We start from the raw sequence: 12999 nt of genomic DNA on the forward strand, positions 1-12999 counted from the left end.
AGGCAAAGTTCCAGAAACACAGAGGAGAGAGCTGTGTGTCATGGCAGGTGAAAGGTTTGCAGAGAGGTGACAGGTTTGTGGCACTGCTGCCCCACACTCTAGAATTTCGTGCCTGAGCAGTTGCTCCAAGTTACACACTTAAAATGAGAAGGGAAGTCTCTTTTCTGGAAAGAGAGGAATGGAATCAAGAGAACCACATCCAGGCTCTGGCTAGCTTCTTAAAAGTGTGGAACCTAAGCATAGCAGCAGGATTGCTGCATCCTGTGTTCCCACCCCCTTGAAAGTGGTGTCTGTGAGGACTCCATAGAAATGCATAGAAACTTGTTCAGTATTCTAGAGAAAGAAAGACTGGGTAGGATCTTGTCAGGGAGAGATTCTGCTCAGCTGTGGCATCACATTTATTTTTCATATCCCTAAAAAGGGATACCTGAGTCAGAGTCAGGAGTTGTTCTGGTTCCACTGCTAATTGGTTGTGGAACGTGTTGGGCAACTCATTCACTCTCTGGGCCTTTTCTCAGTCGCAAAATAAAGGAATCAAATTAGATAACCTCTGAGGTCAGCCCTGCCTTACTCTATGGTCTTTTAATTTTCTCCTTTTCTCTTCCTCCCGTGAGACTTAGGATAAGTATTTATTGATCCTACAGGTTAGGTCTTGAACAGAAAGACAAAGAAAAACCAGTGTCTTCTGTTTAATGAGTGCTGTGATTTCTGATACTCCTGTGTGTAATATTTTCCTAGATGCTGGTATACTCTAGGTATAATGGGGCCAATGAGAGAATAGAACAGAGGTTCACCCCTGCCACAAAGCGGAGAATAAGGTACTGAGAATGTGTTAAGTGGTTGTAGCGCTGGCTTGGATGGATCAGGTCCCCTCTCTATTCGCTTCCGCCTTCCGAAGCCGCCAATGAGTACACAGCAGTTCGGGGCTATGCAGAAAAACTACAAAGCCCAGAAGTCACTGCGCGGGGAGTAAGTACTCAAGCACCAATCAAAACTAGCGGGCCCCGTTCCTATAAGCGGAACTTCATTTCCCAGACGACCCCGGGGCTCCTCGATTTCTCCTCCCGCCCCCTGCCAGCGAGCCTCGCGCCAAGTCGGGGCGCGCGCGCGCTACCGCGCGCGGGGCACGTAGCACGCGAGTGACGCATAATATGTGGGCCGCTCTGGATCTGTGGTCGCGCTGTGTGTGAGTGAGGGAGAGTGAGTGCGGGACCTGAGGCGGTGTGTGTGAACTGTGGCCGCTGGCGGGGTCAGGGGGGAGCGGCGGAGCCGCCCGGGAAGGTGAGTGGGGAAAGGAGGGAGACGGCTCTCTGGGAAGGCGGAGAGAAGACAGGGCGCGTGGCCGGGCAGGAGGGAGAGTGGGCGCCGGACTGGGGGAGGGGCGGCACCTGCCTGGGCCGCCGGCGGGGAGGGGGCGGGCCGGGCCGCCAGGGAGGCTGGGTCCGGGGCCTGACAGGACTTTGCCTCCTCCAGATTCTTGGCTCGGGGGCGGGGCCTCCACGTTCTTCTCCCAGTCCGCAAAAGAAGCTTCCCGAGAGTAACTCTTCCGCCCGGATTGGGGGGTGGGGGTGCGCTTGCCCCTGCCTGGAGGAAGGGTGCCTCTCGTTCCCCTCGTCAACCTTTTTCCTTCCAAGTCTTCCCATTTTCCGTTCCGTACGGGCTGGGGGGCTCCATCTTCCCTGCCGTACGGCGGCCCCCTTCCCAAGCTGTGTCTCCGCCTCCAGCTCCAGTCACCTGGGCGGGCTCTCCCCTCCCTCGGCCTCGTGCCACCTCCCTTTGCACCCGTCCGGCTTTCTGACCGGGCGAGGAGGGCGGAGCTTTCCGGGCACTCCTCCCACCCCCATGGTGGAGGGGAGGGGTGGAGAGAGAGGTGTGTGGGTCTTGCCGCGTGGAAACAAACCTCGGAGTGCCTGCCTAGCTTCCCGGGAGCCTATTTCCGGGGGTTATGGTCGTTTTCAGCTGGGGTGATAGGCATTTCCTTAACTCTTCTCTTCCTAGACGGTTTCTCACTTCCTCTTACTGTAGGGTTAGCGCTTGGGTTTCGCATCTGTTGAAGAATAATTTTGGAGTGTGTAATGGTTCTTTTTAAACCCCAAACGTATGGAAACGTCTTTCCATACCGTCCCATTGTCCTGTTTTTTTTTTTTTTAACTCTGCTTTTTCAGTGAAGCCTTTTAATTAGTGTACACGTTTAATTAGCATCATATTCCTGTTCTATATGCTTTGTTAATGTACAGAGTGAGAGGTTCATTGGCAATGTCGTCCTGTAATTTTCTTTTTCCAGTGTATTGGAGTTTAAAGTTTACATAAGCTTGTGTATTGTAGACTCTTTAGGAATTGATTTGGTATTTTTTTGCTTGATGTTGGCGAGATTTTTGTATAAAGCAGTATTATTTTTGAGTTGTGATATATTTTGGATGGCAAGGAGGTAATGGATACAGAAAGTGGATAATATAAAAGGAGTCATTTTATGAACAAAGTCTCTTTAATTGAGCACAGTGTTTTACTGTTCTTGTAAAGTGTTTTGATAGGGGAGGAATCTAAGAATGAACCACATAGTTTGAAGTTTATGAAGTTGGGTCTATATCAGTTTCCTTATTATTATTTTTGTAATTGGCACGGAGGCTAGTAGAATATTGTTATATGTGAACTTATCTGTCATACCAATTATTGGGTAAATTTTACTTGAAGCTCTAAACTTGGATTTCTCACCTCTCTCCTCCTCTTTTTTTTTTTTTTTTTAAATAAAGAAGAATGCTTTTAGATTTGTTTCATGATTTTAACCTTGTGAGATCTGTCCTTAACATGTACTTGATTTTAGTCTTTCGTATAGTTTCTACTGAATAGGCCATTATGAATCATGTATTCGGGGAGGACAGATTTTATGATTTAAAAAATTCTAAAAGTTTACAAAGTAGCAGAAAAATGATAGAACTAGCATACTCTGAAAAATCCTTATCCTACCATTATCCCTCAGAAAGTCTGTTACTTGCACAAAAGTGATAGGTATTATCTGTTTCTTGTGTGTTCTTCCAGAGATATTCAAGGAGCAGGTGCATACACACGCACACACACATTTTGCTTTTTTCTTTCTTTCTTTTTTTTTAATAATTTTTTTTCTTGTGATGAGAACTCTTAAGATCTGTTTTCTAACAACTTTCTCTTTTTTTAAATATTTTATTTATTCATGAGAGACACACAGAGAGAGAGAGAGAGAGAGGCAGAGACACAGGCAGAGGGAGAAGCAGGCTCCATGCAGGGAACCTGACGTGGGACTAGATCCCGGGTCTCCAGGATCACGCCCTGGGCTGAAGGCAGTGCTAAATCGCTGAGCCACCTGGGCTGCCCACATTTTGCTTTTTTCATTTGGCATATATATATATTTTAAAGATTTGTTTATTCATGAGAGACACAGAGACAGAGACACAGGCAGAGGGAGAAGCAGGCTCCATGCAGGGAGCCCAACATGGGACTCAATCCTGGGACTCCAGGATCAGACCCTGGGCTGAAGGTGGCGCTAAACGGCCGAGCCACCAGGGATCCCCTCATTTGATGTGTATTTGAGATTTGGTTGTGTATTTGAGATTTGGTTCACATTAGGAAAGGAAATGCTTTTTAATTTTTTCAACTTCTTAATTATGGAAATTTCAAATAGTTGAACAAATAGTGAAATGAACACTTGTTTATCCATTCAGATTCAATAATTATTAATAATTTGTTATATTTTCTCTATAGATGTGTATTTTTCTTATTTTGTGGAATCATTTGGAAGTTAGTTGCAGCCACATCACCCCTAAATATTGGCAGGCGACATTTAGGATAAGGATGTTCCGCATATTTTTTGTAGGGTTTTATATTATTTCATTACATGGACAGTATTACCATTTAGTCCTCACAAAAACCATTTCCATTTTACACATAAGGAAATTGAGATTTGGAGAAGTTAAATAACTTGACCAAGATCTCACAGGTTTATCTGCAGAGTTGGCATGTGAATGCTTGAAACCCTTTTCTACGAAGTTACCAGTTGATTGGTCTTTGGGACTTCTCTGAGCCCGTTTTATCGTATGTAAAAAAAAAAAAAAAAGGGACGGTGGCTGTGAAAATAGTAACATAAGAAATCACCCAAATGTCTGTCCAATATTAATATTCAGTAATTGGGGGATCTCAGGGTGGCTCAGCTGTTTAGCACCTGCCTTCGGCCCAGGGCCTGATCCTGGAGTCCCGGGATCGAGTCCTACCTACATCGGGCTCCCTGCATGGAGCCTGCTTCTCCCTCTGCCTGTGTCTCTGCCTCTCTCTCTTTTTCTCTGTCTCTCATGAATAAATAAATAAAATCTTAAAAAAAATTCAATAATTGGTAACTATTGTGTTATTACGGATAGGCCATAAATTCTGTATACCACTTAGCTCACTTTAAAACATGGTGAATTGAGTAACACACCGTCACTGTTGGATGCATAACAGGATGACTGCACCTTTAACATTTTATATTGTCTTTCATTGATAATTAAATGAATTATCATTGTTATTATTTTAGTCTGAGTTTATATTTTTCTTGGGCAAGTGATCATTCCCAAAGTTATAATTATTCTTCATCATAATTAATTGCAAGTTTTGAAAATGATGCCAAAAGAAGATGTTTCTGGGGATCCCTGGTGGCTCAGCTATTTAGCGCCTGCCTTTGGCCCAGGGCCCAATCCTATAATCCCGGGATCGAGTCCCGTGTCGGGCTCCCTGCGTGGAGCCTGCTTCTCCCTCCTGTGTCTCTCTGCCTCTCTCTCTATGTCTATCATAAGCAAATAAATAAATCTTAAAAAAAAAAAGATGTTTCTAAATTAAACTCTAAAATTTTAGTATTTTGGGGCACCTGGGTAGGCTCAGTGGTTGAGTGTCTGCCTTTGGCTCAGGTTGTGATCCTGGGGTCCTGGGATCAAGTCCTGGATCAAGCTTCCCAGGGGGGAGCCTGCTTCTCCCTCTGCCTGTGTCTCTGCCTGTCTCTGTGTGTCTCATGAATAAATAAATAATATCTTTAAAAAAATTTTAGTATTTTAATGCCCTTGAGTTGACCTTTATTAAATGTAATATTTTCCTTAAACTTTGGCTTTATGTGCTCTACTGTGTTGATCACTTAAGTTATCAAAGAGACATTCCCTCCTGATCTTTTTTTTTCCACTTTATTTTTTAGTTAATTTTAGTTTTTTAAAGTGGGCTCCATGGGGCTTGAGCTCATACAACCCTGAGATCCATGCCTGAGCTGAGATCAAGAGTTGGACCCTTAGCTGACTGAGCCACCCAGGCACCCCGTTTTTTTGCTTTTAAAAGAAATTGTGGTAAAATTCACATACCATAAATTGATCGTTAACCATCCATAGGAGTTGTTTATATATCCTGGATACTAGATCCTTATCAGATACATGATTTATAAATATTTTCTGTTTCTTTTTTAAAAAATTTTTATTTATTTATGATAGTCACAGAGAGAGAAGGAGAGAGAGGCAGAGACATAGGCAGAGGGAGAAGCAGGCTCCATGCACCGGGAGCCCGATGTGGGATTTGATCCCGGGTCTCCAGAATCGCGCCCTGGGCCAAAGGTAGGCGCCAAACCACTGCGCCACCCAGGGATCCCAATATTTTCTATTTCATGGTTTGTCTTCTCATTTTCTTGATTATATCATTTGATGCAAAAGTTTTAAAGGTTGGAACCAATTTTACTGTTTGCTCTTTTGTTGCTTATGCTTTTGGTGTCACAAGTAAAAATCCCTTGCTAATTTCAAGGTCATGAAGATTTATCCCTATGTTTACCTTTCAGACTAGTATAGTCCAAGCTTCTACATTTAGTTCTTTGTTTTATATGATATGAGTCAGGGATTCAACTTTATTCTTTTGCATGTGGATATCCAGTTTTCACAGCACAATTTGTGGGTTTTTTTTTTTTCTTTAAGATTCTAATTTATTTATAAGAGACAGAGGCAGAGGCCTAGGCAGTGAGAGAAGGAGGCTCCCTGTGGGGAGCCTGATGTGGGACTCGATCTCAGGACCCTGGGATCAGGCTCTGAGCCGAAGGCCGATGCTCAACCACTGAGCTGCCCAGGCGTCCCTTCACAGCACAGTTTGTTGAAATACCATTAGTCTTTCTACTAATGTCTACTGGTCTTTGAATAAATTCTTTTCCCTGTTGAATGGTCTGGCACACTTGTTGAAAAATAGCCATAAATGTGAGATTTTATTGCTGGGCTCTCAGTTCTATTGCATTGGTGTTTGTGTCTATCCTAATGCCATTGCCATACTGTTTCGATCACTATAGCAGTATCTAAGCTTTGAAATCAGAGGTATGAATTCTCCAACTTTGTTCTTTTTAAGATAGTTTTGGTTTTCAGTATTTCCATTTTTGCAAAAAAAGGTCAGTAAAATTTTGATAGGGATTGCATTGACTGTTGACCACTTTAGAGAGTATTGTCATCTTAACAATATTAAGTCTTCTAATCCATGAACATAGGATGTTTTTCCATTTATTTATTTAGTTTTTCTCTAATTTATTCCAGCAGTGTCTTGTAATTTTCAATGTATAAATCTTGTGCTTTTTGGGGTAAACTTATTCTTAATATTTTATTATTTTTGATGCTATTTTAAATGATATTGTCTTCTTTTTTGTAAGCTTAACTTTTTTTCCCCCCGTGATCTCTATATTCAATGTGGGGCTTGAACTCACAGGCCTGAGATCAAGAGTTGCATGCTCTTCTGATTGAGCCAGCCAGGGGCTCCAATGAAATTGTTTTCTTTCTTTCTTTCTTTTTTTTTTTTTAAAGATTTATTTATTTATTCATGAGAGACCCAGAGAGAGTGAGGCAGAGACATAGGCAGAGAGAGAGAAGTAGGCTCCATGCAGGGAGCCCAGTGTGGGGTTCGGTCCTGGGACTTCAGGATCACGCCCTGGGCTGAAGGCAGACGCTCAACTGCTGAGCCACCCAGGCGTCCCTTGTTTGTTTTCTTGTTTTAAAGATTTATTTAGTTCTTCCTTTCCAACTTGGATACCTTTACTTTTTCTAGCTTACTCTGGCTAGAACTCCAGTACAATATTTAATATAAGTGTGAAAGCAGGCATCCTTGTCTTTTTCTGTAATTTTAGGGAGAAAGGTTTCAGTCTCATCATTGAGTATAATGGTGGCTGTGGTTTTTTAAAATACCCTTTACCATATTGAGGAATTCTCTTCTGTTCCCAGTTTGAGGTTTTTTTTTTTTCTTTCGCAAAAGGGTAATAATGGATTTTATCAGATGCTTTTTCTTTTTTAAAAGATTTTATTTATTTATTCATGAGAGACTTAAGAGAGGAGAGAGAGAGGCAGAGATAGGCAGAGGGGGAAGCAGGCTCCCCACAGGGAGCCCGATGCCGGACTTGATCCTGGGACACCAAGATCATACCCTGAGCTGAAGGCAGACACTAAGCCATTGAGCCACCCAGGCGTCCCTCAGATGCTTTTTCTGTATCAATCAGATGAGCATGTGTTTTTTTTTCTTCATCCTATTAATACATTACATCAATTGATTTCTGTGTGTCACACCCACCTTTGCATTTCTAGGATAAATCCCACTTGGTCATGATATATGTTTCTATTAATGTGCTGCTGTATTCATCTTGCTAGTATTTTGTCGAAGATTTTTGCATTTCTATTGATAAAAGGTATTTGTAGTTTTCTTGTGATGGCTTTATTTGGCTTCAGCATGAGGGTAATACGGCTTCATGGAATAGATTAGGAAGTGTCTTTCCTCCTTTGTGGAAGAGTTTGAGGATGATGTTGATTTTCTTTAAATGTTTTATTAGAATTTACCTGTAAAGTCATTTCGCTCTCATACTTTTAGGATGTGCCTTAAAAGCTTAATTTTGCTGTTAAGTGCTTTGCACAATTTCTAGATCTTTATCATAAAATCCCCCCTTTCCCCAATATTCCTCAAGATTGTCAAGGTCGTGGAAAACAAGGAACAACTAAGAAAGTTTTTAACTTAAATATAAAGGAGACGTGACACCTCAATCCAATGTAGTATCCTGGATAAGATCTTGGAATGGAAAAAGGATGTGAATGGAAAAACTGGTGAAATCTGAATCAAGTTGATTCAGATTTTTTTGTTTTTAAATCATTTATTTTTTTTTAAGATTTTTAAATTTATTTATTCATGAGAGACAGAGAGAGAGAGAGAGAGAGAGGCAGAGACATAGACAGAGGGAGAAAAGCAGGCTCCATGCAGGGAGCCTGATGTGGGACTCAATCCCCCGTATCCAGGATCACACCCTGGGCTGAAGGCAGGGGCTAAACCGCTGAAGCACCCAGGCATCCCTCAAGTTTAGGTAATAGTAATCTACCAATGTTGGGTTTCTTAATTTTGACATTATATTACTATAAAATGAAATGGCAGCATTAAAAGAAACTGGGTGAGGGATAGATGTGAATTCTCTCTACTACCTTTGCAACTTTTTTGGTAAATCTAAAATTATTCCAAATAAAGTTATTTAAAAAAATGCATAGTTAGTCAATTGTGGTTGGGTTGGGTTTTCTCAAGTTAAAGCTTGGGTTTTCTCAAATTACAGTCAGAGGTCCTATTAGTCACACTGCAACATTTCCTTTTTGTGACTCTGGCTAGAAAGAGTCCTTTGGCTCAGGGTGTGGTCCTGGGGTTCCGGGATTGAGCCCCACATTGGGACTCCCTGCATGGAGCCTGCTTCTCCCTCTGCCAATGTCTCTGCCTTCTCTCCATGTCTCTCATGAATAAAATAAAATCTTAAAAAAAAAAAAAAAAAGTATTGACAGGGATAGGGGTACCTGAGAGGCTCAGTCAGGATTGAGCCCCTGCATGGTAGGGGGGTCTGCTTTTCCATTTTCCTCTTCTTCTGCCACTCCCCCTGCTTGTGGTCTCTCTCAAGTAAACGTTCTCTCTCTCTCAGATAAATTCTTAAAAAAAAAATTAAGGGGGGATCCCTGGGTGGCACAGCGGTTTGGCGCCTGCCTTTGGCCCAGGGCGCGATCCTGGAGACCCGGGATCGAATTCCACGTCGGGTTCCCGGTGCATGGAGCCTGCTTCTCCCTCTGCCTGTGTCTCTGCCTCTCTCCCTCTCTCTCTGTGTGACTATCATAAATAAAGAAAAATTAAAAAAATATATTAAAAAAAATTAAGGGACATGTTGTTTATCTTTCATAAACTTCACCTGGAAGACTTAGAAGAGCAAAATATTTTGGAGCAGTGGTTTTTGCTACATTTTCTATTAAAAAAACTTAGCTTCAAAATTTTGGACCATAGAGGTCTAGATTACGGTTTTGTGTGTCTGATATGTAGGTGTATGCATTTTTTAAAAAAATATTTATTTATTTTTAGAGAGGAAGTTGGGGGAGGAACAGAGGGGAAAGGAGAGGGAGAGAGAATTCAAAGCTGACTCTGCATTGAGCCCTATTTGGGATTTGCTCCCGTGACCGGAAGATTATGACCTGAGCCAAAACCAAGAGTCAGACACTTAACCACCTGAGCCACAGAAGTGCCCCAGGTGTATGCATTTTTGAGGAGAGAAAATGAGGACCCTAGCTTTCTGTCTGTTCTTAGAGGGGTTTCTAATCCTAAAAAGGGTAAGAATCATGATTTTGATTCAGTTCCTTGTCTCATTTGACAGTTGAGCAAATTGAGGTTGGGAGGGGGTGAAAGGACTTGAAGAGTATCCTGGTTCCCAGTGCTGAGTTTCCCATTGTGCCACAAATAAAATTATCTGAAGAGTCTAGAAGTTAAGCTTTGTTGCTTGCTCACCCCTTTTCTCCGTCCTCACTTTTTTTTTAAACTTTTTTTTTTTTAAGATTTTATTTATTTATTCATAGAGATGCGGAGAGAGAGAGAGAGAGGCAGAGACACAGGCAGAGAGAGAAGCAGGCTCCATGCAGAGAGCCTGACGTGGGACTGGATCCACCGTCTCCAGGATCACGCCCCGGGCTGCAGGCGGTGCTAAACTGCTGCGCCTCCGGGGCTGCCCCCTCCTCACTTTTTTTAGGAAGTATGTCAGGTTTATTTGCCTGTGTTCATGTGTTACTTATGTATATTTTTGATTCCTTAGGCCAAGCCATGACTACAGTAGCGGTGCATGTGGACTCCAAAGCTGAGCTCACTACCCTGCTGGAGCAGTGGGAAAAGGAACATGGCAGTGGGCAGGACATGGTACCTATCCTTACCAGGTATGAACAATTATTATTATTTTTTAGAAATTCATTTTAAAAAAGGGAAAAATTAGAGAATAGTATGGGAACATTTTCATCTTGACTATGAATTCTAAAACCGTTTTGTCTCTCAGAACTAGTCTTTATCTCACTACTTCTTGAAGCTCTTTAAATTTCTTACTTTTCCTCTCAGGCTGTTGGTCCTTATTCTCCTTTGTAGGTTCTTTTCTTGTGTTTCAACCTTAGGGTTTTGTTGGTGGTTCTTTTTTCTCTTTACCCTACCTATTCTACCTAGATAGTTTCATTCCTGCCCATGATTTAAAACATTATTCTTAGGTTAACTTTCAAGTCGCTATTTCTACTTTAAACATTTTTTAAAATTTCAGACTCTTTTCTCAGCTGCTTGGTGTACACATCTTTACCTGCCTGTTTGCAGACACCTGAAACATACCATGTCTACAATAGGGCTTATCATCTTCATCCTGCCTCCTTCCTCCTTCACAGTTTGTACTTTTGTACTCCCCACCTTGGTGTACGGTGTCTTCCTGTACTAGCACAGTTCAGTCTCTACACCCTGTGAGGATTTCTACTTTCTCTACTTCCCCAGTCCCCCATACCACTTCCTTCATTAGATACTGGTTATGTTTTGACTGGCCTCTTAGGCAGTGTGAATTTTCTCTCCATCTCCAGATTACCCTCTTCTAATACATCTTCCTCTTTGCTAAAGAGTCTTCTTCCTTATATACAAATCTAATTGTCATACCTTTGATCATAATTCTCTGGCTCTCTTTTTCTTTCAGAATAAAATGTAAACTTTTTAGAGTGGCCAGTGAAGCCATTTATGGTTTGGCCTCTATCGCCTTTCTCTGCCTCCTAATGTTAGTTTCCTTCAGTAAGGGATAGTACCATATTTTCTAATGTCTGTGTGTGTTTACACTTGCTATTCCTTGCCTGAAATGCCTTTCTTTGGTACATCTATCTGCCTGGTAAACTCTCACTCAAAAAGCAGTTTGAGACTCATGTAGAATTTGTAGAACCTTCTCTGACTTTGACATCCACAGGTGTAGGTTTGGGCACTCCTTTATTTTCTTTATTAATACTCCAGTTATGTGTGTGTGTGTGTGTGTGTGTGTGTATACATAAAAATGTATATATAAAATGTGGTATAATTATAATTCCCCCCTTTTTAACTCTTACCACATTATACTAAAATTATTTTTTTTGCATGTGTAACTTCACTAAATTGTAAGTTGTTTTTTTTTTTAATTATAAATGCTTTATAGACAGGTACTGCACTTTTATTGGTGTCTCCTCAGGCAGTGACTTGTGCATGCCTGGTACATAGTAACTGTGTGGGACATTATTTTCCTGAATGATTGTGTGAAACAGGAGAGTGAAAAATAAAGGCTGGAGAGGAATGCCCATAGTTTTTCTAAGTAGGAGGTTCCTGGAACGTGGAGATCTTTAACATTTAGCCTTTGATATAGCAGAGGAAAAAGCCTTTTGTTTGTGCAGTGATGTATTCTATACGAATAAAGAGAACTATGGTCTGTGAAAGTTTAAGAGGGGATAAATGCTCTGTTGCTCTTGATGGGGGAATATGTAAAAAGTACAGTTTTTTTAGGGACAGGATTATTGCTGACTGGTGGAGAGTGGATTTTAATTTGTAGAGGCATTGGAGATTAAGAACTACTAATCACAAGATATTTGAAATGCAGCCACATGAATTAAAGAATCTGGGGGAATCCCTGGGTGGCGCAGCGGTTTAGCACCTGCCTTTGGCCCAGGGTGCAATCCTGGAGACCCGGGATTGAATCCCACATTGGGCTCCCGGTGCATGGAGCCTGCTTCTCCCTCTGCCTATGTCTCTGCCTCTCTCTCTCTCTCTGTGTGACTATAATAAATAAATAAATAAAAAATAAAAAAATAAAAAAAAAAGAATCTGGTTATTGTGCAGTTAAAACGTGGATTATTGATGTAACTGTGAGAGGATGATAATGTCAATGGTAGAGTCACTTAATTGGAAAAATATTTATTGAGAACATATACTAAAGTTACTCAGTGTTTTATTTTTTATTTTTTTTTTCAGTGTTTTATTTTTAAGATTATTTCGTATCCATGATCATATTTGACCCTCAACTTTGTCACTGTGCTATGATATTCAGTAGTGCAAAGCCGAAAATAGAGGGACTCTGTCTTCAAGGAAATAACCAGCTGGGAAGTAACTAACAGATATGAAACAATGCAGAATAGTACAAATAAGTATATAATGAGGTGCTAAATTTGGGAAGTATGATTCCTGAATATTGCATGGGTTATGAGAATGAATGAGTCAGTTTCTTTTATTCACTCAACAAGTATTTGAGGACCTTTTGTGTGTGGGAATTGTCAGATACTTCCCTGAACCTAATTTCCTCTTTTGTCACTAGAAGTATCATTGAGAGCTACATTGTTAAACTACAACCATTCTTGGAGCTGCTTGGAAAAGACAACATAAGTAGACAGTGGAAAGCTAAGCTTGGAATTTTGGATTTTAACTCCTAACTCCACTGGGCTTTCCAGTATAGGATGTGGTAAAGTTTTTTTGGAATAGAGACTTGAAAGGTGGTAGAATATAGCTTGATGAAAAGCAGAGAATCAGACTTTTCTAGGAAAAGTGAAAAATGTGACTCCCTAATTGAGAGGAGAAGGAACCGGGACATGTTTTTGTGACAGTGAGGAAATGGGCCTCACCAGAGTGGAAGGTGAATATAAGGTAGAAATGGAAAATAAAGTTACATGGAGCAAGATCTTTAAAGGATCAGCAAGTGTG

General features: G+C 41.3%; 1 protein-coding gene across 3 annotated transcripts in view; it reads left to right on the plus strand.

The window, feature by feature from the left end:
- Positions 1-1053: 1053 nt before the first annotated feature.
- Positions 1054-12999, plus strand: part of DCAF1 (DDB1 and CUL4 associated factor 1) — a 73778-nt gene continuing 61832 nt past the window's right edge. Inside the window, exons 1-2 of one of the 3 annotated variants that reach the window (XM_072720930.1) lie at positions 1054-1281; positions 10088-10205. In XM_072720930.1, coding sequence (XP_072577031.1) covers positions 10096-10205 — 110 coding nt within the window. In that variant the 5' untranslated portion in view covers positions 1054-1281; positions 10088-10095. The remainder of the gene's footprint in view (positions 1282-10087; positions 10206-12999) is intronic. The other 2 variants (XR_011994392.1, XM_072720932.1) reach the window with 2 other exon arrangements.

This window comes from Vulpes vulpes, chromosome 9 (assembly GCF_048418805.1).
Source record: "Vulpes vulpes isolate BD-2025 chromosome 9, VulVul3, whole genome shotgun sequence".
Classification (NCBI taxonomy): Eukaryota; Metazoa; Chordata; class Mammalia; order Carnivora; family Canidae; genus Vulpes; species Vulpes vulpes.